The sequence below is a fragment of the Pelophylax lessonae genome (assembly GCF_965119305.1).
Source record: "Pelophylax lessonae genome assembly, chromosome: 2".
NCBI lineage: Eukaryota > Metazoa > Chordata > Amphibia > Anura > Ranidae > Pelophylax > Pelophylax lessonae.
In genome coordinates, this window is record NC_138769.1 from 725,613,320 (window position 1) to 725,639,396 (window position 26,077).

Below are 26,077 nucleotides of genomic sequence, written 5' to 3' on the forward strand. Positions count from 1 at the left end.
CTGGATGATTTTTCAGTCCATCTTGCTAACCTACTGATTTCACATGTTTTTCTGATTTAATCTTTTAAGTTCCACTCCAGATAGGTCCTGCATCTGAAGCAGAGAAGGCAGAGACTTCAGAGGGACAGACCTGCTGATCAGCCTTTTGATCCTAGATATCTGCATTACTCCTAATCAGGGGCGGACTGGGCCGGGGGGAAGGAGGGCAATTTCCCCCTGGGCCGGTCTGATCCCCCCAGAAAAGGCCACTGCAGCATCAGCTCAGTTTCTTTAGTAAGTTTCACTTACATGGTGACTGGCCGGCACCGGCCCCGAGACCCATTTGTTCCTCCGCCCGGCCGCTATAGTCTGAGCTAGACTGGTTGCTAGAATAGCCAGCCGCTTGGCGTCTAGCAACCAGTGACGTCATGGTCCTGAGGAGGAAGAGAGGCTGAGAAGGGACCCAGCATGCAGAGCGGAGAAGGATCTTCTTAGTCCTCCTCTGTGCCTATTACTGGCTCCACCCACTTCCTCCCTCCATCTCCCACTGTGCAGGCCACTGCAGAAGAGAAGAGGAACTGGCGAAATGTTTGCCTGCAGGATTCCAGCACTGAAACAGCAACAAACATCAAAAGCACTTCTCCAGTCCAGCATGGCCGGTACAAGGTATGGCCAGAAGGGTCACCTGTTCTGGGCGGGGGGGGGCTCTGTGTTGATGCAGGGGCGCACTTGGAGCTGGAGCAGCTCTTCTACACTAGGCTAGCCACAAACAAATGCAGGGAAGTAAAGCAATAAATTGCCTCACATGATAACGGAGCTCACTGCACATTAGGCTCAGCCTTCCTTACTGCCAGGCTGACACAGATATCTCGATCTCCGATGTTACAGGAAGACGGAAGAGCTCTGCTATCTTGAGCTGTCCCTGCACTGCTTCTTTAACTTATCTCCAGTTGCTGAGTTATACTGTCCCCTGGCAATAAATAAGGCTGATCCTGAGTGTGCAGTAAAGGTTCTGTTATCAGATGAGGAGGTTAACCCTTTACTTCCCTGCATTTGTTTGGTTGGCTTCTGTTAATGCAAACTGAAGGAGAAGGATCACCTCCTAAAACCAGGGCTGGTGCTTCATGCTTTTATTCATAATAAGCACCTACCATTTAATAATTTGGCTTTTACTTAGGTACCTTTGTCTGTTTGGTGATCTTTTGATTGGCCTTCTTATGTGGACTTGACTGATGGACTGAAGTAGTCCATTATGAAGACTTTCAATGAAAAGAGAGAAGGTCCTCTCCTAAACATTCCAGTCCTCACCTAGATATCATGGCATTTTTCACTAATAAAGACCAAATGGGATATTTTTCTTTAAAGTGCTCATTCACATGTGTGGAAGTTACTCCTCTGAAAAGTGAACCATGCTTCAATTGCTTTTCAGAGCCGTTTAACCCGATAGTTACATACTACCATGTAATAGTCACATGCAGGGCGGTTGCAGGTTGGCCACATTAAACTACATTATTTGCATTCAGTGGCAGCACTGCCCACCAAAAGCAACCTGTTTATACATGAATTCAGGATTTTGTTTCTGTGGGAACATACACTTAGTTCCCACACTGATACCTCACAGATCCCTTATATTAGTGAGGTGATCTCTATATACAGAATCTCTGTATACATAACATTTTATAAGAGGGACTGTAGTATCACTCCTATCTACAGGGTTTTGTTTTTTTTGTCTGCAGCGGGGTGGTACACAATACCACCACCTCCAGCACTGCCACTCTTCTCACTGCAGTCATTTATTCTAAAAAAATAATCAGATTTCCTCTGCCGGTTTCTGTGTTTGCAAGTGACAGTGTGCCTCCTATACAGAGGACTGGGTAAGTATCTGGGGGTGGAGAGGGCGGAAGGGCTATGTATGTGGGGGTTTTAAGAAAGAGCTTTATAGTATGTGGAGGGGGGTTTGAGGGGTTGAGTGAACAGCTTTATACTGGGGGATACGGGGGTAGAGCTTTGTGGTGGTGTTCACCACTGATATTTTTTCTTTCCGGGCACACCACCGACTGGGGTACATTTTTTAATTTCAGTGACACCGCTAATGCAGACAATTTTTTTTTTCCTTTTAGTGACCCACCAACCAAGGGACAATTTGTCAATATTAGTCCCATACTGGTGCACCAATTTTAAACATTTTGGTTTGCAGTAGTGTGCCTTAAATATTGGTACTATTTAGTTGCATGTCACAAACAATACAAACCATATCAGCCCCACCCCCTTCTCCATCTAACAGGGAGCAGGTGCTGGTGGGGGGTAATAGACAGGGGGTGCAGTTTCCCATTTTTGCCCTGGGCATTGGATGACCTTGTACTAGCACTGCTCTCCAGAGTCAATCTGCTGCCTGAGGTGAGGTGGTCGGGAGCAGAACCGTGAGTGACAACAAATGTGTCATGTGGAGCATTGCAATATTTCCCTGCTACCCCTTGGCACTATATACCTGTCCCATACCTGTATGTTGATGTCTAGCTGCTCCTGGCGCTATATACCTGTCCCATACCTGTTACAGGTATGAGACAGGTATATAGTGCCAGGAGCAACTAGACATCAATATACAGACTGTATACAGTCCAGTTAAAGTTATTGGGTCCCTGAGGTCCCATAGGGCTCCCCGTTGTGTCATGGGATCATGATCTGGCAGCAGAGGAGGAGATCACATGATTAGATCTCAGCCAGGGTTCAAGCTAGGACTTGTAGTACTTTGCTTTTGGGAATGTAACCCCCCCCAAAAGTGAAGGACTACAGGTCCCAGCATGAGCCCCTCAGAGCACAGCATGTGTGACACACGCCTGATCTCCCAACTAGTGAAGGACTACAGGTCCCACTCTCCCAACATAACCACTTTCAGACCACCCACCGCATATATACTGTAGCAGGGGGGCCCAGCTGCGCAAAATCACGTACTGGTAGGTGATTTTGTGCATGGGTTCTTGGGGGCACACGGGTGCCGCTGGGGCGCCGCTCCCCTTATGATTAGACACTGCGGGAGGCAATCAGCAGGTCCAATCAGAGGTCCGCCGGCCACCCGCGATCATGCAGGAGAATAACAGAACGGCGGTCTGCCTTTGTAAACAAGACAGACGGCTGTTCTGTCACAGAAGAAGATGGAGATCTTGTGTTTCAGCTTAGCTGAAACATAGATTTCTCTTTTCTTCTAGTACATCCACTCCCCATACAGTTAGAAGGCATTCCCTAGGAGCAAACTTAACCCCTTGATCACCCCTGGCGTTAACCCCTTCCCTGCCAGTGCCATTTATACAGTAACAGTGCATTTGTTTTAGCACTGATCACTGTATTGGTGTCACTGGTCCCTAAAAAGTGCCACATAGTATCAGATTTGTCTGCCGCAATGTCGCAGTCCTGCTAAAAATCACTGATCGCCGCCATTACTAGTAAAAACAATTAAAAAAAATATATAAATAAATGTATCCCAAAGTTTGTAGATGTGATACATTTTGCGCAAACCAATCAATATAGAATTATTAGGATTTTTTACCAAAAATATGTAGTAGAATACATATTGTCCAAAATTGATCAAATTTTTTTTATTTTTTACATTTTTTTATTGGGAATATTTTATAGCAGAAAGTAAAAAATTTTAATTTTTGTTTTCAAAATTGTTGGTCTTTTTTTGTTTATAACGCAAAAAATAAAAAACACAGAGGTAATCAAATGTCACCAAAAGGCTTTTGTATTTTCTGAAAAAGTTAAGTGTGAAGGTTTATCGATTATTCCTAAATGTATCACATATTCTTTAAGGCTCGGTTCACACTACGTCGCTCCGACTTCGGGGGCGACCTGTTAAGTCGCGTGCAGCGCAACTTTAGCACGACTTGCACGGACTTCATAAAATTAATGTCTATGCAAGTCGCCTCCAGGTCGCCCCGAAGTAGTACAGGACCCTTTTTCTAAGTCGGAGCGACTTGTGTCGCTCCTATTAGAACGGCTCCTGTACCGCACAATGGCAGTGTGACGGACCGCGACTTGTCAGGATGACAAGTCGCGGTCCAAGTCGGATCAGTGTGAATGGACACTTAGTGTATTGTGTACATACATTACTTTCATTTGTTAAAACTGTAGATTTTATTTTTGTTAAACCAACTTTGTTACTATTAAAATTAAATTATGTTACCACATTGTATCATTTTTGTCTTGCTATATAACATCAATATCCATTTTAAAACCAGGTGGGCATGGATGGTGAGCTGATTTGGTGGTTCAATGGGCCACTTGACTGGACTTGCCCCCCAGGCCAAAGGCTGCCAGCCCTCCCCTGCTCCTAATGGAGTGGAGGTAAAACGCGCTGCAAGCCTGGCATTTGGCAGGAAGATCTTGCAGTCAGTGGTCCCCACCCCAAGGTGGGGTAGGCCTGTGGTTACTTTATTATCCTCTCATGTGTTGCCATACTGGAAGGTGAGAGGAGAAAGCCGTCCGTTAGACTTACCGGTAACTGTGTTTCTACGAACCTTTTAGGACGGCAGGCCTACCTCCTGCCCTGTTAAAAGGGTGAGGAAAGAATGTAAACAATAGGTGGTAAGTTCCTAAGTGATTATTCATCCCTTGTGAATCGATTGGAGAACTACTTTTTTACAACTGAGGGACAAGGGGAAGGGTGGGGCCTTTTAACAGCTGTGAACTGATTGTTTCTTGTAGGGTGGAGCCTCTCATCTCTCATGTGTTGCCGTCCTGGAAGGTTCGTAGAAACACAGTTACCAGTAAGTCTTAGGCCTCATGCACACTGGACGTTTTTACAGCTGCTGTTAGCAGCGTCAGAGGTTTTTTTTTGCAGCTGCAGAACGCCCATCCATGTTATTCTATGGCCTCATGCACACATAGAGCTTTTAGGAGCTCCAAGTGGCATAGGCGTTTTACAGCTCCAAAAAAAACCCAGGAACTGTGGGTTCAGGAGCTCCAGCGTCAAGCTGCAAAAAACGTCTGACGCTGCTAAAAGCTCCATAAGGCTCCATAACGTTGCTTAACGTGCGTTAAGCCACGTTATACGTTTTTTTTCTTCCATTCAAAATCAATGGTTCCCTATGGGAGCCTATTGATTTGAATGGAAGTCACACCGCAGGTCGGATCGTGGTGATCCGACTTGCGGTGCGACCTGCACTGTGAGAATCTTGAGGGGGAACTCCACGCCAAAATGGGGGAAAAAAACGGCGTGGGGTTCCCCCCCAGGTTCCAAACCAGGCCCTTCAGATCTGGTATGGAATTTGAGGGTAGCCCCGTGCCGAAAAAACGGCGTGGGGTCCCCCCCAAAATCCATACCAGACCCTTATCCGAGCATGCAGTCCGGCATGCCAGGAAAGGGGAGGGGACGAGCGAGCGGCCCCACCCCCCCTGGATCATACCAGGCCACACGCCCTCAACATGGGGGGGTGTGGGTGCTTTGGGGCAGGGGGGGGCTCTGCACCCCGCACCTCAAAGCACCTTGCCCCCATGTTGATGAGGACAAGGGCCTCATCCCCACAACCCTGGCCAGTGGTTGTGGGGGTCTGCGGGCAGGGGGCTCATCGGAATCTGGAAGCCCCCTTTAACAAGGGGGCCCCCGATCCCGGACCCCCTCCCTATGTGAATGGGTATGGGGTACACTGTACCCCTACTCATTCACCCCATAAAATGCAGTGTATGGAAATAACGACAGGAGACGTTTTGGAAAATTTATTAAAAATCTTCATCCGGCTCTTGTCCTCTCCGGGGGTCTTCTCCTCTCCGAGGGTCTTCTGCTCTTTTGCTGTCCGCCCTTCTTGTCTTCTCCTCTCCGGGGTCTTCTGCTGTCTTCTGCTCTTTTGCTGTCCGCCCTTCTTGTCTTCTCCTCTCCGGGGGTCTTCTGCTGTCCGCCCTTCTGCTGTCCAATCTTCTTGTCTTCTCCTCTCCGGTCTTCTGCTCTTTTGCTGTCGGCTGTCGGCTGTCCTTCTTCCTCCGGTCCTCCTCCTCCGACGTCTTCAGCGATTATGCCGGCCTCTGGTCTCTGCAGCTTATTATATAGCCATTAGGGGCGTGGTCGCCAGATGACGTCATCGGGAGACCACGCCCCCTTGTGTCACAGATGACGTCATCTGTGACACAAGGGGGCGTGGTCTCCCGATGACGTCATCTGGCGACCACGCCCCTAATGGCTATATAATAAGCTGCAGAGACCAGAGGCCGGCATAATCGCTGAAGACGTCGGAGGAGGAGGACCGGAGGAAGAAGGACAGCCGACAGCAAAAGAGCAGAAGACCGGAGAGGAGAAGACAAGAAGATTGGACAGCAGAAGGGCGGACAGCAGAAGACCCCCGGAGAGGAGAAGACAAGAAGGGCGGACAGCAAAAGAGCAGAAGACAGCAGAAGACCCCGGAGAGGAGAAGACAAGAAGGGCGGACAGCAAAAGAGCAGAAGACCCTCGGAGAGGAGAAGACCCCCGGAGAGGACAAGAGCCGGATGAAGATTTTTAATAAATTTTCCAAAACGTCTCCTGTCGTTATTTCCATACACTGCATTTTATGGGGTGAATGAGTAGGGGTACAGTGTACCCCATACCCATTCACATAGGGAGGGGGTCCGGGATCGGGGGCCCCCTTGTTAAAGGGGGCTTCCAGATTCCGATGAGCCCCCTGCCCGCAGACCCCCACAACCACTGGCCAGGGTTGTGGGGATGAGGCCCTTGTCCTCATCAACATGGGGGCAAGGTGCTTTGAGGTGCGGGGTGCAGAGCCCCCCCCTGCCCCAAAGCACCCACACCCCCCCATGTTGAGGGCGTGTGGCCTGGTATGATCCAGGGGGGGTGGGGCCGCTCGCTCGTCCCCTCCCCTTTCCTGGCATGCCGGACTGCATGCTCGGATAAGGGTCTGGTATGGATTTTGGGGGGGACCCCACGCCGTTTTTTCGGCGCGGGGCTACCCTCAAATTCCATACCAGATCCGAAGGGCCTGGTTTGGAACCTGGGGGGGAACCCCACGCCGTTTTTTTTCCCCATTTTGGCGTGGAGTTCCCCCTCAAGATTCTCACAGTGCAGGTCGCACCGCAAGTCGGATCACCCCGATCCGACCTGCGGTGTGACTTCCATTCAAATCAATAGGCTCCCATAGGGAACCATTGATTTTGAATGGAGGCAGAAAAAACGCTGCTAACAGCTACTGTGGCCAAACGTGCAATAACGCTAGTAGAAAAAGCTACTGAAAGCACGTTTTTACAGCTGCTGTTTCCCGGCGTTATGTAAACAGCTTTGGAGCACGTTTTTATGACGCCCTGTGTGCATGGAGCCTAAACTGACGTTTTTTTTTTTTTTCTTTTCTACACTCCCTGGATGTACGGGCAATTCGGGTGTATCTGGCTGTGACGGAGTTGATTCGGGAATCCGGTTCTTTGTTCTTATGGATGGATCACATAAGGCGCAGGCCACGTCTGTTGCAACCATTACCAGATGGATCAGGCAGAGGGTGGTGCAGGCCTATTCCATTACGTGTCAGATTCCTCCTTTCCTTGTCAAGGCGCTTAGTGCCTCCTGGACCTTCCATCATCAGGCGTCAGTGGTTCATGTGTGCAAGGCGGCTACGTGGTAGTCTATACACACATTCACAAAGCTTTATAAGGTGGATGTACTTGCATCTTTGGATGCTGTGTTCAGCCGCTTAGTTTTGCATTGTGCGGTTACAGAGGCTCCTGCCTCTTGAGGGTGTATTTTTTTTCCTGGTGATGAGCTCCAGTTGTTCCTGATTGAGCTCGTATTTTACCTGGTTGGCTATAATCAGCCCTTGTTGGGAAATATATGAATTACTGTGTTCTTCCCACCCCTCATATTGACTCTACTTTAGGACATCCCCAAGGGTCTAAGGAGACGTGGAGCTGTGTTTGTCGGTGAACGAAAGAGAAAATTTGATTTTGTCTTACCGTAAAATTCTTTTCTCTGAGGTTCACTGACGGACACAGCACCCGCCCCTCTGTTGGGTTGAGTTTATGTATTCTTCTGACGCTGCTTGTTACAAACTGAAGTCCTAAAGCAGGAAGTGATGGTATACCCCCTAGGACTGCCTTAGGGACGTAGACAAAATTGTTTGTCTATTCCTACTCCTGAAGAGAGAGCAGCATAAGCCCAAGGGTCTAAGACTGTGTCCATCAGTAAACCTCAGAGAAAGGGATTTTTCTGTAGGACAAAAATCTTCGCTGCCCGTTGGTATTGGCCTTCACTAATGGGTAATGGCGCACTCTGCAGGAGCAGGCTAGGCAGAAAATTGATTATCAGGTTAATACAAAAAAACTTCTATACCTCGGCACGCCACTAGGGGGCCACCCCTCAGCCATTATCCTAGACCCAATCTAATATTGCCTCAGTTTTAAGCTGCCTAGTGTCAGGAGCAGAGCTAGGTCTTCCCTGCTGAGACCTAATGTCTCGTTTTTCTTTGTTATTCTTCTGAACTTATGTTTTTTTTTCTATACACAATAGATTTTTATTTTCTCTCACTATCACTAGTTAGTCAGGGATTCCTTTCCTGGAGGAATACAAGTGACTGCAGAGCTGGGCCTCTGATTGGGTATCATAGATCCTTATGGAGTCCCAGCCTGCCACCGAGCGTCGCAGGTTACTGGTACGCCCAGGCCTCGCAACGACAGTGCCCCTCTATATGGGGACGAGCCTGCGGAGCTGCGTCTTCGCTGAGGATGTCTCAACCCGGATCGCCTGCGTGTTGCCAGCGTCCCTCCATAGCTGACAGCACCCCCACTTAGGGTGGGAGGTCTCCCGTATCTGAGCGGTGCTCGCTTCCTGGATGGTGAGTACTGATACCCCCTTGTCCCTGGGGACGTTTGGGGGGTTGTGGGCCCTCTCTCAGGGGATAGCACGGCTGGTGGTCCCTGTAGGATCCCCCTTCTGGTTGGGTTGGTGGTTTTCTCCCTCCCTGCTCCCACTGGGGTGCTTTAGGGGTCTCCCTGGGGTCCCCGATGTTTGCCAAAATGTGTTTGTACACTTAATTTGCTGCTGTTTGGGGCGGCCGCCATGTTTTATGGTGTGCAGAATCTAAGCTCTGTGTGATTCCCAGTTGGGATTCTGCACATGCTCCCGGTTGGGCGCCATCTTGGGTGTGGGCAACATGTCTAGTAAGGGCAAGCGGCCATTTTACTTGTGACTTTTGTCATCGACTTTCAATAGGCACCTTTTCTCTGTGCTCGAGGGCTGGCCTCTAGTGCTGTGAAGTCACTTCCTCCTTCACCATTTCTCCTGTGTAAAAATATGCTGACAGGCTGGGGATTTTTGTTAATCCTTCTGTCATTTTTCAACCAAAACGTTTTTTACTTGTGGCTAGTGTGTTTTCACAGGGGGCTCTTTCTGTTAGTGCAGATTGTGGGGGGTCCGCGGGAACCGCCGATTTAAAGGGCCAGCGTCCCTTTTTCTTTTTAAGTCAAAAATGGACTCCCAGGATAAAAAAATCCCCTGCAGACCTGGTGGGGGCTTCGGGTACACCTGAATCCTCTTTCCTGGCCTCCATTTCTGCTACTCTTGCAACTTTGGCATCCCAGGGGAATCTGCTGATGTCGGCACGCTCCTCCAAAAATCGTCCTGTGCCCTCCCAGTCCTCTGAATCTGAGCCCGAATTGGTTGCCACGAACGATGGTCCCCCTGAGGGGTCCCGGTCCTCCGCTTCTGAGAGGGAGAAGGAGGGGGAATCTTTCTCCTTGATAGCGTGGGAACGCGCTACGTTGTATACTCTCATTGGTGTCATAACAGTAACTCTCAATCTTGACGATGAGCTAGCTCAGTCAAGTAAGCGGTCCGTTTTCGGGTTCCGCAGACCCCAGAAGTCGGATCAGGCTTTTTTCCTGCCCTGAGGAATTTCACGAGATTGTGAATGACCAGTGGCGGCGCATTTAGCACATGTTGGTGGTGCCTATGCGTTTTTCCATCCGCTATCCGTTTTTTGAGGCGGTAGACGAACGTTGGGGGTGTCCCCTGGCAGGGTATCACACTGTGTCTAGGCTGAATAAGTCTGCCTTGCTGCCAGTAGAGGATTCCCCTGTATTCAGGGATCCGGCAGATAGGTGTGTGGAAGCGCTTGCCCACCACATTTATCTGGTGGCGGGTTACCTGTGGAAACCTGTGTTTGCCTCAGTGATGGCCTCTCAGGCGCTCACAACATGGGCAAGGGGCTTCGCAGCAGCATCAGCTCATCCACACTGCGATGTTCCTGTGTGACGCGGCCTTGGACGAGGCTCCGTTAATCGCCCGGTTGTCGGCGGTGGGGTTTGCGATCCTCCGACTTACCTGGGTAAAGGGCTGGTTGGTTGACCACGCGTCCCAAAAGACGGTGTCTGAGGTCCCTTATGAGGGGGGTCGTCTTATTGGGGAGACTATAGATGTTTTGTTTAAGGGGCTCACGGGAGGTGAGAGTACTGTTACCCCAGGTCACCAAGGGTAAGTCCCCCCCCCCGCACGCAGATGGCCCCTCCTTCAGGAATCAAGAATTGCTTTCGTGCCTTTGGGACGCAGGAGAAGGGTAAACCGTTCCAACTTCCCGATGGCCACAAGCAGCCTTGGTCGGGTACGCCAAATGCCAGTCAGTCTGGTTCGGCGGCCCAGTCCACCTCTTCCTGTAGGGAAGCCCTCACCCGTTGTCGGGGTGGGGGGCGTCTGCTTTACTTTCAGGAACCCTGGTTGTCCGGCATTCAGGACAGGTGGATCCACAAACTGATTCGTTCAGGGTACAGGATTGAGTTTCGATCTTGCCCCGCAGACAGGTTCTTCCCGTCCATTCTCCAGCTGTCCCCCTGATCGTCTCAGGCTCTCATGGGGGCAGTGCAAGATCTGCTTGCCCAAGGAGTCATTGTACCCATTCCCTCACGGGAACGTTTTTACGGTTTTTACTCCAACCTGTTCACAGTGCCCAGAAAAGAGGGCAAGGTACGTCTGATTCTGGACTTGTAGTCTCTGAACCGCTTTGTGCGGGTGCAGAAGTTCAGGATGGAATCCATCCGGTCGGTGGTGGCATCGTTGAGACCCGGGGACTTCGACTTGAAGGATGCGTATCTGCACATCACTATTTTCGAAGGTCATCAGAGATATTTCCACTTTGCGGTGGCTGGGGAGCGCTATCAGTTTGTGGCGTTACCTTTCGGCCTTGCTTCAGCTCCTAGGGTTTTCACCAAGGTATTGGCTCTGGTTTTAGCTTTTACTTAGTTTATGGTGCATTGCGGTCCTCGGTTACCTGGACGACCTCTTTTTAAGGTCGAACTCATGTGTGACCTTGGCGAGCGATCTGGCCGTGACGGTTTAGACGTTACAGGAGTTCGGGTGGACAATCAATTTTCGGAAGTCGGCACTGACTCCCTCAACTCGTCTTCAGTACCTAGGGATGGTCCTGGATTCTGCTCACTCTCGGGTCTTCCTTCCGGAGGACTAACTCTGGACTCTACGGGAAGAGATCAGGTCTCTCAGGCACAACGATCTTTCCACTCTGCGGACCTGCATGCGGGTTCTGGGCCTGATGGTCTCGGCCTTCGAAGCCGTTTCATTTGCTCAATTTCATACCAGGATTCTGCAAGCGGAGATCCTGGACAGGTGGGACAGGACGCCTCTGTCCTTGGAAAGGAGAATTTCCTTGATTTGTCCGGTAAAGTTGAACCTCTTGTGGTTGCTCCAGTCGCCGTCCGTGACGCAGGGCTAGTCCTTCCGGCCTCTGTTGTGGACGATTCTCGCCACGGATGCCAGCCTATCGGGCTGGGGAGGAGTTCTGGGCACGCTTTGTGCCCAGGGGACGTGGCTGGCGGGGGAGACCTCGCTACCGATAAATGTCCTGGAGCTCTGGGCGATAATGCCATGGCCGTGGTATACATAAATCACCAAGGGGGCACAAAGAGTGCCCAGGCAGCCATGGAAGTGGCCAAAGTCCTGTCTTGGGCCGAATCGCTTGTACCGGAAATCTCGGCTGTTCACATTCTGGGTGTGGACAACTGGCAGGCGGACTATCTGAGTCGCCAGACCTTGGACCAGGGGGAATAGTCGCTGCATCCGGAGGTATTTTGCCTCCTTTGCGCCCGGTGGGGGACCTCAGGACGTGGATTTGTTGGCGTTTCAACTATATGGTGGAAAGGTTTGTGGCCAGAACTCGCAATCTTCTGGCGGATGCGTTGGTGGTGCCCTGGCACCGCTATCGACTGATTTATGCTTTTCCTCCGATTAAACTGTTGTCCAGGTTCCTTCGCAGGTTGGCGTCGGCACAGATGTCAGTCATTCTTGTGGCCCCGAACTGGCCTCGAAGGTCCTGGTACGCGGACATCGTTCAGATGGTCGTCGAACCTCCCTGGCGGCTTCCGCTGCGAGGCGGCCTTCTGTCTCAAGGACCAATCTTCCATCCTGCTTTACAGTCTCTGGCTTTAACGGTATGGCTGTTGAAAGCCAGATCTTGATGAATAGAGGTCTTCCACAGGCGGTCATCCCTACCTTGTTAAAGGCTCGTAAAGCCACTTTAAGGAAGATTTATCAACGCACCTGGAAAGCGTATGTCGCTTGGTGCGAGGCGAATGGTCTTCACCCTCGTTCCTTCTCGGTGGCGTAGGTCTTGGCCTTCTTGCAGAAGGGCGTGGATCAGCGTCTGGCGCTGACTACGGTCAAGGGTCAGTTGTCGGCCTTGGCCATCTTTTTTTTTTTAGCGACCTTTGGCGTTGCATTCCTTGGTCCGCACCTTCATTCAGGGGGTGCGGCATTTGGCTCCTCCGAGGAGAGCTCCTTTGCCTCCATGGGATCTTAGTTTGGTTTTGCCGCTGCTACAACAACTTCCCTTTGAGAACATCAGAGAGATTACCTCTGTCTGTGTTATCCCAAAAAGTTGCTTTTCTGGAGGCCATCACGTCTGCTCGCAGAGTGTCTGAATTGGCGGCTTTGTCCTGCCGTTCTCTTTATCTGGTGCTTCATAGAGATAAGGTGGTTCTGCGACCGAATCAGTCGTTTCTTCCCAGGTGGTGTCTTCGTTCCACCTCAATGAGGATATCGTGTTGCCTCCGTTGTGTGCACGACCCAGGCATTCTAAGGAGTTTGCTTTGCGTTCCCTGGATGTGATCCGGGCGGTCAAGGTCTATCTGTCCGCCACGGAGTCGATTCGACAGTCTGATTCCTTATTTGTTCTTCCTGAGGAACCTCGGAAGGGGTCGGTCCCCTCCGCGGTGGCCATTTCTAAGTGGATCAGACAGACGATTGTTCAGGCCTATTCCATTAAGGGTCGGATTCCTCCTTTTCTGGTAACGGCCCATTCTACTCAAGCCGTTAGTGCCTCTTGGGCTTTTCGCCATCTGGCTTCTGTGGCTCAGGTGTGCAAGGCGGCGACCTGGTCGCCCGTGCACACTTTCACAAAGTTTTACAAACTTGATGTTTTGGCATCTTCGGATGCTTCCTTTGGCCACAAAGTTTTAAGTGCGGCAGTTGTTTAAGGGGACATTGTCTGTCTGGGCTCAGATTGTTACTGGCCCAGCTGTTTGCGTTACCTTCTCATTTGGTTCCATTGGTTTTCCCACCCCTCATACCTGCCCTGCTTTGGGACGTCCCATTAGTGAAGGCTAATACCATCGGGCAGCGACTGTCAGAGGCCGTAAGAGAAAACAGAATTTTTGTAAGAACTTACCGTAAAGTTCTTTTCTCTGAGTCCTATGACAGTCGCCGCCCCCACCCCTCTGGTTTTTTGGATCTGGGGGTTGTTGCTACAAACTGAGGTAATATTTATTAGATTGGGTCTAGGATAATGGCTGAGGGATGGCCCCCTAGTGGCGTGCCGAGGTATAGAAGTTTTTTTGTTTTAACCTGATAATTATCTGCCTAGCCTGCTCCTGCAGAGTGCGCCATTACCCATTAGTGAAGGCTAATACCATCGGGCGGCGACTGTCAGAGGACTCATAGAAAATAATTTTACGGTAAGTTCTTATAAAAATTCTATTTTTCTTAGCGATGACTGACAAGGGGCATATTTCTTTGTGATGACTGACACGGGGCATATTTCTTTGTGATGACTGACAAGGGTCTTCTGGCCACGCTTCTATCCGTTTTGCAGGCAGAATACAATCCCCAGTTTGCAGACTGGTCCAGGGTAATGAGAGGTCCCGTTTTGATCAGTGCTCCAGATCTGAACAGTTGGCTGCTGGTTTACCCCAGAAGAACTCATGATGCAGCCAGTGCTCTTTTACATAATTTATATAATGTCAGCCAGCAGTTGGGGATCCGGATGAATAAAGCTGTAACGTAAGTAAATCAAATTTTTGCCACCTAAACATGGCAACCCATTTCTTTGGGCAGCTGCAGCAAGAGGGTGTTGTGCCCTCCCAACCTCTTGCTCTAGTGATAACTATATAAGTTTTTGGTTTTCATTCACTTTTATCTCATTCACCGCTGTCCCCAGATCAAACAGCGTGCCGTGCTGAAGGTCTATCCTTATCCTGCTTCTTCCAAAGCCTAAATAATTTACCTTTTTACTGTACATACATGCTGATTTTTAATATTTATATTTCATGTTTTTTTCATAGGGTGGAAATAGAGGACAATGTGGGTGCTTATCTACAGGCATTCCAGCAGAACATTTCCGACCAAACACAGATGGTATGTACAGCCGGTGTGGCGATCTTGCCAGATTTGAAAAGCCAGCCCCAAAACAATTTGTAGGCATGTACACATAAGGACTATACAGCTCCTATAAATGTGGAAGCAGAGACATGGATTGGGGTAAATGGTGGATTAAATTGGGTTAAATGAAGTCTGATTACAGACCTTGGTGATGTAAAAGCAAATAGCGTATGGGTTAAATGTTAGGCATCCTTCACCTGGGGCAAATGCATCTGTGCCCCATGCAGAGCCATGTTTTCTGGGGATGTACAGGTGTTGCACGCATCCCCCTGATGGCAGTCCGATTGTTGTCTATTGGGGACACAGCCGCTTTGTCCTAGAACCCACAGACCATGCTATGGACGAGAGTCCCTAGGGAATAAATTGGCCATTGTTGCAGTTTCACACGTAAATAAAATCAAATTAAAAAAAAAAAAACTCTATATACCCCAATTTTTTTTGCAGAATGTGAAAAGTGTCTTCATATGCTGAGTAAATGGATATCTAACATGTTTAAAATTGTGCACGCTTGCGGAATGGCGAATAACTATGGTATTTAAAAACCTCCATAAGTGTTGTTTTAAACGCCTTTTTAGATTACCTGTTTAGAGTTAGAGGAGGTCTAGCACTAGAATTATGGATGTCGCTCTAACTTTTGCGGCGATACCTCACGTGGGGTGCGAACACCGTTTACATATGCGTGGGTGACTTACATATGCGTTCACTTCTGTGCGAGAGCAGAGGAATGGGGGTGCTTACATTTTTTTTTTTTTTTTTTTATCTTGTTATCTTCAGACATAATCCTGGTAATCTGCTTGCACACCACTACGTTTATATACATATTGTGGGCAGCAAGTGGTTAATGTGTTGGGAAAAAAATAGAAAATGAAAAAAAAAAAAAAAAACAAGCACATACAATTGCAACACAAGTGATATTGTAATTTAATGTTCTCAACCTCTTCCCGCCAGCCGTAGGGATTTAGGTGACGTCTTGTCGGGTGGACTTTAACCACTTGCCTACAGTGCACTTTCACCCCCTTCCTGCCCAGACCAATTTTCAGCTTTCAGCGCTCTCACACTTTGACTGAGAATTACTCAGTCATGCAACACTTTACCCATACAAAAATTGTGTCCTTTTTTTCACACAAATAGAGCTTTCTTTTGATGGTATTTGATCAATACTGGGTTTTTTATTTTTTGTGCTATAAATAAAAAAAGACTGAAAATATCGTGAAAAAACACATTTTTCTTTGTTTCTGTCATAAAATTTTGCAAATTAGTCATTTTTCTTCACAAATTTTGGCCAAAATTTATACTGCTACTTATCTTTGGTAAAAAAAAACCAAGTAAGTGTATATTATTTGGTCTTTGTGAAAGTTATAGAGTCCACAAGTTATGGTGCTATTCATTGAAAATTGATCACACTTGATCACACCTGATGTACTGAAGGCCTATCTCATTTCTTGAGACACTAAAAGGTCAGGAAAGTACAAATACCCCCCAAATGACCCCTTTTTGGAAAGTAGACATTCCAATGTATTTAATAAGGGGCATGGTGAGTTTTTTGAAGTTGTAATTTTTTCCCACAATGCTTTGCAAAATGAAGATTTTTTTTTTTTTATTTTTTTTTTTTTACAAATTGCCGTATTAACAGGTTATTTCTCTCACACAGCACATGTATACTTGCAACTACACCCCAAAACACATTCTACTACTCCTCCTGAGTATGGCGATACCACATGTGTGAGACTTTTTCACAGCCTGGCCACATACAGAGGCCTAACATCCGAGTAGCAGCGTCCGGCATTCTAGGAGCACAAATTACACATATCATTTCCTGACAACCTATCGCACTTTTGAAGGCCCTGGAGCACCAGGACAATGGAAACCCCCATAAAATGACCCCATTTTGGAAAGCAAACAGCCCAACGTATAATTTTTGAGGCATAATGAGTCTTTTGAATATGTCATTTTTTTCCACAAGTTTTTGGAAAATGTGGAAAGAAAATGAAAACACATTTTTTTTTACACAAAGCTGTCCATTTATGCAATATTTCTAACACATAGCATGTACATAGCAAAACTTGCACCCCAAAATACATTCTGCTATTCCTCCTGAGTATGGCGATACCACATGTGTAACACTTTTTCACAGCCTGGCCACATACATAGGCCTCACATCCAAGTAGCGCTTTACACAAAGTTGTCCATTTATCCACTTTAAGACTGGGCCTATTTTTGACACTTGGTGTTTACAAGCTAAAATCATTTTTTTTGCTAGAAAACTACTTGGAACCCCCAAACATTATATATTTTTTTTTAGCAGAGACCCTAGAGAATAAAATGGAGATCGTTGCAATATTTTTTATCACACCATATTTGCGCAGCAGTCTTCCAAATGCGATTTTTTTGAAAAAAATTCACTTTTTTGAACTAAAAAATAAGAAAACAGTAAATTTAGCCCAATTTTTTTCCATAATGTGAAAGATAATGTTACGCTGAGTAATTAGATACCCAACATGTCATGCTTCAAAATTGCGCATGCTCACAGAATGGCGCCAAACATTGGTACTTAAAAATCCCCATAGGCAACATTTTAAAAATTTTTGCAGGTTACTAGCTTAGAGTTACAGAGGAGGTCTAGGGCTCAAATTATTGCACTCGCTCTAACGATCGCGGCGATACCTCACATGTATGGTTTGAACACCGTTTACATATGTGGGCGGGACTTGCGTATGCGTTTGCTTCTGCGCGCGAGCTAACGGGGACAGGGCGCTTTAATTTTTTTTTTTTTTTTTTTTTCCTATTTATTTTATTTATTATTTTTTTATTTTTACACAGTTTAAAAAAAAAAAATGTTTTGATCATTTTTATTCCTATTACAAGGAATGTAAACATCCCTTGTAATAGAAATAGGCATGACAGGTCCTCTTTATTGTGAGATCTGGGGTCAAAAAGACCTCACACCTCACAACTACACTAAAAAAGAAAAAAAAAAAAAAAATTGTTGAAAGAGGAAAAAAAAAAAAAGCAAAAAAAAAAAGCGGCCCTTTAAACCTGTTGCTAGGCAACGTCTTTTGACGTAGCTCCGGTCCTCCAAGACCATAGAGTTGAGTGAGGGCCATCTTGCCCTCACTCGACTTCCTGTCTCTGAGGATCCGGGACCGGATAGTTTTCCCCACTGCCGGCGGGTCCGGTAAGCTGGGAAAACGTCTGGGACGCGGCAGGAGTGGGGGGGGGCACCTCTTCCCCTGCACCGTAAGGGTAATTCCGCGGCGAATCCGCCACTGGGACCACCCTTATCTGAAAGCCGACCGCCCGCCGTTTCAAAAAATACCGGGGTTATGGGGGCTATCTGCTGCCATAACCCCAGTATTTAGCTTTTAATGGCCGACGCATATAGTCGTTTTGCGGTCAGTAAGTGATTGCATGTATATGGCAAACAGGTGACGATGACTGACGGGGTGACAGGTGACGATGACTGATGGGGTGACAGGTGACGATGACTTATGGGGTGACAGGTGACGATGACTGATGGGGTGACAGGTGACGATGACTGATGGGGTGAGAGGTGACGATGATTGATGAGGTGACAGGTGATGATGATTGATGAGGTGACAGGTGACGATGATTGATGGGGTGACAGGTGACGATGATTGATGGGGTGACAGGTGACAGTCACTGACGGGGTGACATATGACGATGATTGATGGGGTGACAAGTGACGATGACTGATGGGGTGTCAAGTGACGATGACTGATGGGGTGACAGGTGACGGTGATTGATGGGGTGACAGGTGACGGGCGATGGTCACTGATGGGTGACAGGTGACGGCGATGGTGCACGGCGGTACTGATGGCAGTCTCTGGTGACCGGTGAACTTTAGGCTATGTTCACATGTGAGCGTAGCGATCGCAGGCAGAATCACTGCGATTCTGCCCGTGATCCAGAAATCATTGCAAATTGCGGGACGCCTGTGCGTTGCCGTGATTTGCAATAGCACCCCAAACGCCGTGCGATGTTGCTGCGATTTCCGCCTGCCGAATCGCAGTAACATCGCGCAAACAACGCATTACGCTCCAAAGAAGCTCTTGTACCTTTTTTGGGCGTCATGCGATGTTTGCGCGATGTTACCGCGATTCGGCAGGCGGAAATGGCGGCAACATCGCACAGCGTTTGGGGTGCTATTGCAAATCAGGGGCAACGCACAGGCGTCCCGCGATTTGCAATGATTTCCGGATCGCGGGCAGAATCGCAGTGATTCTGCCTGCGATCGCTACGCTCACATGTGAACGTTATGGGTGTCAATTTCTGGGCACTGATGAGGTGACTGTTGGGTGACAGGTGACATTGGGGGGGGGGGGGGGGCTGAGGACTGTGTGGGGGGACCTTTATTTGTGTGATTTTAACTTTTGACAGGTGTACAGAGCAGTAACTCACTATTTCTAGCTCTTCTCCCCTCATACTGGAAACTGTATGAGGGGAGAAGAGCTAGTAACACTGAGTTACTGCTCTTTGTTTACATTTTGTGATCGGCTGTGAATGGATTCACAGCCGATCACATAGTAAACAGTCACTGTCAGTGACTGTTTACTACCGCCGGTGACAGCTGTGTTCCTACGGAACACAGTGCCACCGACATGACCGCGCTGCGCGCTCCCGATCGCGCATGCGCGGTCATCTGGTGGGCGCCTTCATTGTGATCGGCTGTGTCATTGGAACACAGCCGATCACGTGGGAAACAGCCACGCCCATTGGCTGTTTCCCCCCTGCCGGTGACGGGGGGTGTCCCGGGGACACCCCGACACCGGCAGTGCAGGGCGGCGCGCACGCGATCGCGCGCCTGCCCTGCTTAAAGTGCCGCCGTCATATGACGGCGGCCCAGGATAATGGTCGCTCCGCTCCGCCGTCATATGACGGCGGGCGGGCGGCAAGCGGTTAATAGAGAGGCCACATATGTGCATCCCAAATGTAAACATTTCTGTGCTAAGAGTGCCCGCTCCCAGCACTGTTACTGGCGGGTACTAGAAAGCTCCCAATGCCTGCTTGCGATCGGGCGCATTACAATCATGTGACCGCTGTAAGAGATAATCACAGTGGTCACGTGATCAGAATGCCTGCCTCTTTTTCCCGACATTTAGAACCTCCTAAAGGGCTAGGAAGCGGCAGCGAGACGGGGTTTTAAAATGACCTTTCCTTTTCAATCTGCAGTGCTGTAATTTTAGGCAAAGTGCAGTGCAATATGGCAACCTGGAGGCAATCTGTACACAGGAGAGGTGTACAGAACACCCCCGGACATGTAATTTCTTGCTTGTGTGATTGGCTTGCTGATTTTCCATGAAGTCTACACTAAGATACAAGTCAGATTTTTGGCATCCCCTGCAACAAAAACTTTGCTTTCAGTGATATCCTTCCAAGCACAAACCACTTCTAAAGGGATGTAGATCCTGCAATTTTGCTAATTTGAGCCCTGCAAGTGCAGCAGCTGATTGATAAATTTAAAATCCACAAACTTATTCCAACACAACCCTTGAGAGATGAAGCACCTCCCACCGGACAGAAAACACATTGCCACTAGCTCTTTAAAAGGCGGCCCCTCGGTCCTGTTTCTCCTCTGTCATGAGGAGACCTGTTGCCTTAAGGAACCGTCTCTTAAAGGGGAAGGGGCTGGACGAGCTTCATGGCTCAAGGGCTCCCCTGAGTAGTCGGAGTTCTCCTCACCTCTTTTTTGCAGGATTCACAGACCACAGGGGCCCTCCACTGCGGTATGGAGTCACCTGCCGTCTCTCCCCAGTGCCCGCCAAGGGAGACTGGCAGTGTGGCCAAGGCATTGGGAGTGTTCAGTGGTGATGGAATGCTTGAGCCTCCTCGCTGCTTGACGCCGGGGGAGCACTGGAGTTTCTGGGGTGAACTTTTAATAGCTCCTGGGCATCTTATCTAGGGCACTGGTGGAGGAAGGGCTGGGTTAGCTGCCCCCCCTCCTTTCTAGCCCCCTCTTTGAATCTTCTTGATCAGACAAAGCAATTGCAAAGACAAACAAGAAAAAAAAATGTTCTTCCTGTGGTACTAAACTGTCGTCTAGCTTCACGAAGACGTGTCCCACATTTATTGGCTGACCTGGATGGACTTGTCTTTTTTTTCTGCCAGACTAGGTAACATCATTATTAGAGCGAGGCGGATTCTCTATTCTCAAAATTCCTCTGCATATTTCAAGCATTCCGAAAACATATTTTGAATGCGCAAGTGCCAAGCACGGCTGCCTGCCAGTCAGTCCGATCAGGTGCCCACCTCCTCTACTCCAGTAGCTACAGGTTCAGGAGAGCATTCAGTGAGTAGGGAGAATGCCCTCTAAAATTACTGACCCAGATACCTGCCAATCTGATTCGGGACAGGAGGACGGTAAGGGAGATGCCTCTAAGTCTACTATAGATTCAGGCTTTCCTTGGAGCAAGTGGGTGAACTACTAGGAGCAATCTATGATACCTTTGAGCTTAAGGAGGAAGAAGCTCTGCTCTCAGTACATGACATCATATACTAGGGTCTAATATGAAAAGCCCAAGGTATTCCCAGTGCACCCAATTATGTCAGACATGGTGCTTAGGTAGTGGTCTGAACCCGAAAAAAGGCCTTTCTTAAGTAGCCTAAAGAGAAGGTTCCCCTTTGATGATGACCCAGAGTCAGCCTGAAACCAGTGCCCAAAGCTGGACACTCTCTTAGCAAAATTATCAAAACACTCAGATCTGGTCTTTGAGGACATGGGGCACTTGAGGGACCCAATGGGCGAGAGGCGACATAATCTTGGAGATCATGGGATACCTGTTTGGCCAATTTGAGGCCAGCACTAGCTACGACCGGCAAAGCTAGAAATTTCTAATTCTGGTGAAAAAAGGCTGCAAGAGCATCTGATGGCTGGTACCCCCAGAGAGGCATTGCTAAAATCTTTTCCCATGCTCTTTAAAGCAGTAGGCCTTATTGTGGATGCCTTGGCTAAATCAGTGAAGTTCTCAGCTAGAGCGGCTTCTCTATCAGTAACAGCCAGGAGAGCGCTCTGGCTCAAAACCTGGCTGGGGGATACAGCTTCCAAGCTACAGGTATGCAGTGTTCCTTTTTCAGGTAATTTTTTCTCCGGTCCAGAATTGGATGAAGCCCTAGAGCATACAGCCGACAAGATTTTTAAAACCTTTCCAATTAGAAAAAGTTTTTTCCTTGAAAAAAAATTTCGGCCCTACAGGGGACAAACCAGAGAACAGGACAGGGGAAAACAAAAAAAGGATTGGGGATGCCAAGGAAAAACATACTTTTTAACCCTCCTGGCCAAAATACCAAATGGCAGTTGTGCCAAGTTTGAGGAAGATTAGAGAAATTCCTCCCCCAATGTCAAAAACTAACCACCTACAATTTAGTTAGGGGGTAATCGAAAAGGGGTTATGCCTTAGAGTGCAGCGAAAAGCCTCCCTTGAGAATACTAATTACCAAGTTGTCCAAAACCCGGCAAAAAGCCTTGCCGCAACTCCTGGGGGAATTGGCAGACCAAAAAGTCCTAATACCAGTGCCGAAGCAGGAATGGGTTTTCTTTTTGCACGCATTTCTGGTGCAGAAACCCTCAGGCAGATACTGCCTGATTTTCAATCATACAGTACAAAATGTTCTGTATGGAGTCGATTTACTTGGTCAGGAACTTCAGAGAAATTTTCCTCATGGCAACGATAGATTTAAAGGCCTATTTACACATCCCTATTGAAGAATGCGCTTGAAAATGTATTCATCTGGCAGTAAAAATGGGGTAAAAGATCTACCATTTTCAAAGCAGAGCCTTACCTTTCGGCCTCTCTTCCTCCCCTAGGATGTTTACCAAAATTCTTGCAGAGGCCCTAGTGCCTTCAAGGCTCCAGTCCATAACAATTATCCCATCCTTGGACGATCTGCTGTTTATAGCACCAACGAGAGAAAAACTACTGGAAGACCTGAAAGTTGCGCAGCAGTGGGTATCCCATTTAGGGTGGATCATCAATGTGGAGAAGTTGAATCTCTCTACCTCTCAATAAAATCCTGTTTCTGGGTTACACTCTCTGCTCCAAAGAACAGAGGCGTGTGCTCCCGGAAGAAAAGAAAAAATCTAACTAATCAGGCAAAGGACAGCAGAGATGCAGACCAATCTACAATCTCTCTCGATGTAGTAATATCTGTCTTAGGTCTTATGACTGCAGTCCAATGGGCCAGGTTTCACCATAGACCACTTCAATCCTTCCTCCTACAAAACATGGGGAAAAAGGTTAGAGGACAAGTTGTACCTTCCGGCCATAACTAAGCAGGCCCCATGGTGATGGAGAAACCAAGCCAACCTATGCAATGACTGCTGTGGATCTTTCCAATCTCCTGCATTCTGACTACAAATGCCACCAGTCGGGAATGGTAGGCCTATTTGGTAGGACAATTGGCGCAGAGAGTCTGGTCTCAACAAGAGAGTCACAGTGCATTCAACTGCAAGGAACTTAAGGCTGTAACCAGAGGAATTGCAGCTTTTCAGGATCAAGTCAGGGGCCAGCATGTACAGGTCAGCTCAGACAATATAACGACTATAGCGTACCTGAACAAACAACGAGGGACCAGTATCCCTGATAGAGCACAGATTTTTCTCTTACGTCCTCCGACAGTCACCGCCTCTTCATATTCGTCACTAATGGGGTTATTGACCTTTGCTCCGTAGGAGTAGCTAGGCAACAGAATATATTAATATCAAAGCTTTTAGCATATCCCACCCCCAGGGGGTGGTCCCCTCAGTCCATACCTCCCTGCTTCCTGCATTTCCAACTCAGTTTCTAATACCTAGCTCAGGAGTATGCAGGCAGTTCCTGTGCTGGGGCTCTTAGTCTCAGCTTCTTTTCTCTCTTTTTGATTTTATTTGAAGTTTTTCTCTTTCTTTTACTTAGCTGTTTATTTTCAGCGTTAGTTAGTTCTTCTGATGAAGATGATCGTGCGGAGCTGGGTCTCAGTCTGGCCACCCTGGATCCCAGGGCCAGGGGCTTCCCAGCCTGCCATCGAGCGTTCAGCTTAGGTTTTGCCCTGGCACATTGAACGACCCATCCCTGTGCGCTGCAGGGATGCTATCGGTGAGGTGACTACCTCACTGGACGCCATTGCGGTTTCGCACCGCAGTTCCACTGCGTCATGCTTGCGACACTCCCTGTCCTCAGTACAGCGGTTTTGGTCGCTGGAGCAGGCTCCCCACACCATCCGGACTGGTAAGTGTAACTCTATGTGGGGACCTGTCTGTTTGGGTGTCAGTCTGGGACTGTGTGACCCTGCATGTCTGTGTGGCTGCTGTGCTCCCTGTCAGTTCCTGTGTGGACTTGCTGCCTGTGTGTGGGCTGTGAAGGGGGGGGGGCTCTCCTGCTCTGCTGGGTGTCATAGTGAAGCAGTCAGATTTTTGGCATGCTGTGCGGCAATCCACCATTTTTTGGGGCAAAAATCATGGTGGCAGGTCCTGTGAGGTACTGCACGGCGCTTTTGGCGCCAAACGCCGCCATTTTGAGCGGCTATCGATCCGGCCACATGTCGGCGCCATGTTCTGTTTGCCCAAGGATTCCTCAGCTGGGCGGCCATGTTTGTGTAGCCTTGCATAGGCTTCATAGGGGCGGTCAGTCTTGCATCACTTCCTTTTGCTCTGGGACAGCGATCGTTGCAGCAGCCTGTGTGATCCCTCCAGGTTTTTATATCTCCTTTTTTCCTGTATTCCTTGCCCAGTTTCTTGTCCCTGTGGGGGTCAGTGTATTCAGTGGGTGCGGTGGGCTGCGCTCGCCGCGATCTTAAAGGGGCAGTACCCTTTATTACTTATTTTGCTGGGGCATGGATTCTCAGGATTGCAAGTTTCCTCCCACCTTGATGGGGGGCCAAGGGGCTGCTGCTTCCCCCGAGGGGGCTGATCTGGCCACTATTGTGGCAAATTTAGCTGCTCAAGTGCAGATGCTGGTGGCTGATCGATCCACAAAAAGGCCCAGGGTGTCTATTTCCTCTGATTCAGAGGGCGATGGGGCTGCTATGGCTGGAGTGCCCTTCTCAGGGTCCCACTCATCCCTAGACCTTGTGGGGTCTGACGGGGAGGCTGAGGTGGAAGGGGTTGATAATTCTCCCCCTGGCTCGTCTGAAGAGCTTGCACTCATGGATGAGTTGGTTGCTTCTATCAAACAAACGCTGCATTTGCAGGATTAACCATGTCCTCCTGCTTTGATGTCCTCTTATGGGACGCAAAGGAAACGCAAAACATCGCAGGTTTTTCCTTGCTCTACGGAATTTCAGCGCGCTGTTGATGAGCAATGGCGCAATTTAAAGAAGCCTTGTGCTGTGCCGAGTAGGTTCAAGCTGCGTTATCCTTTTACACCAGCTACTGATGAGCGTTGGTGTGTGCCTCCCCAGGTGGATCATGCGGTGGCGATTTTGAATAAATCAACTGCGATCCCTGCTGAGGATACCCCGGTTTTCCGGGACCCGACGGACAGGAGGTTGGAATCTCTGGCCCGTCATGCTTATACGTTTGCTGGCTCTATGCTGAAGCCTATTTTTGCTTCCATTATGGCAGCCCAGGCTATTGCGGATTGGACGCAGGTGCTCAGGCGCACTATGATGGCTGACTCTGCCCCGCCGACAACTTTGGCTATGGTGGATCAGATTCATCAGGGTGTCATGTATTTGTGTGATGCGGACTTGGATATGGTCCCTTTGGCTGCGCGTCTTTCTAGTGTGGCGGTCTTGAACCGTCGCCTGATATGGCTGAAATGTTGGTCTGTTGATCAGTCTTCCCGCAAGACTTTAGCTAATTTGCCCTACGCGGGATCTCGCCTTTTTGGCGAATCTTTGGAGTACTCTCTTGCCCCAATCTCACAAGAATAAGTTTGTTCGTGGTAAGAAGAATGCCTCGTTTAGACCCTCTCAGGGGTCCTTTTGTGCATTTCGGTCGCACTATAAGGGCAAGCCCTTCAAAGGCCAAGGCTCCCAGAAGAAGCCGTGGACGGGTAAGCAGAAGTCCGGCCAGTCCGGATCCGCTGCCCATAACAATGCGGCCTGAAGGGGCGCCCTCACTCGCTTCTGGGGTGGGGGGACGTTTGCTCGGTTTTCTTCAACCCTGGCTGGACTGCGTTCGGGACAGGTGGGTTCAGGAAATCGTTCGATCTGGATACAAGATCGAGTTTCTCTCTCGACCGGCGGGCAGATTTTTCCCCTCAAACCTTCAGCTGACTCCGGAGCGCTTGCAGGATCTGCACCTGGCGGTGCGGGACCTGCGGGCCCAGGGAGTGGTGGTTCCGGTGCCTCATCGGGACAGATTTCGGGGGTTCTATTCCAATCTGTTCACTGTGCCCAGAAAGGAGGGCAAGGTACGTCCGATTCTGGACTTGAAAGCTCTGAACCGCTTTGTGCGGGTTCGCAAGTTCCGCATGGAATCCCTGCGATCAGTGGTGGCTGCCCTGGTTCCGGGGGAATTCATGGCCTCTATCGACT

General features: G+C 48.8%; 1 protein-coding gene across 1 annotated transcript in view; it reads left to right on the top strand.

The window, feature by feature from the left end:
• Positions 1 to 26,077, top strand: part of LOC309545180 (piwi-like protein 1) — a gene marked incomplete at both ends in the record, with an annotated part of 240,850 nt that overhangs the window by 88,290 nt on the left and 126,483 nt on the right. The window contains 2 exons of the mRNA XM_082244318.1: positions 14,040 to 14,227; positions 14,509 to 14,581. Coding sequence (XP_082100444.1) covers positions 14,040 to 14,227; positions 14,509 to 14,581 — 261 coding nt within the window. The remainder of the gene's footprint in view (positions 1 to 14,039; positions 14,228 to 14,508; positions 14,582 to 26,077) is intronic.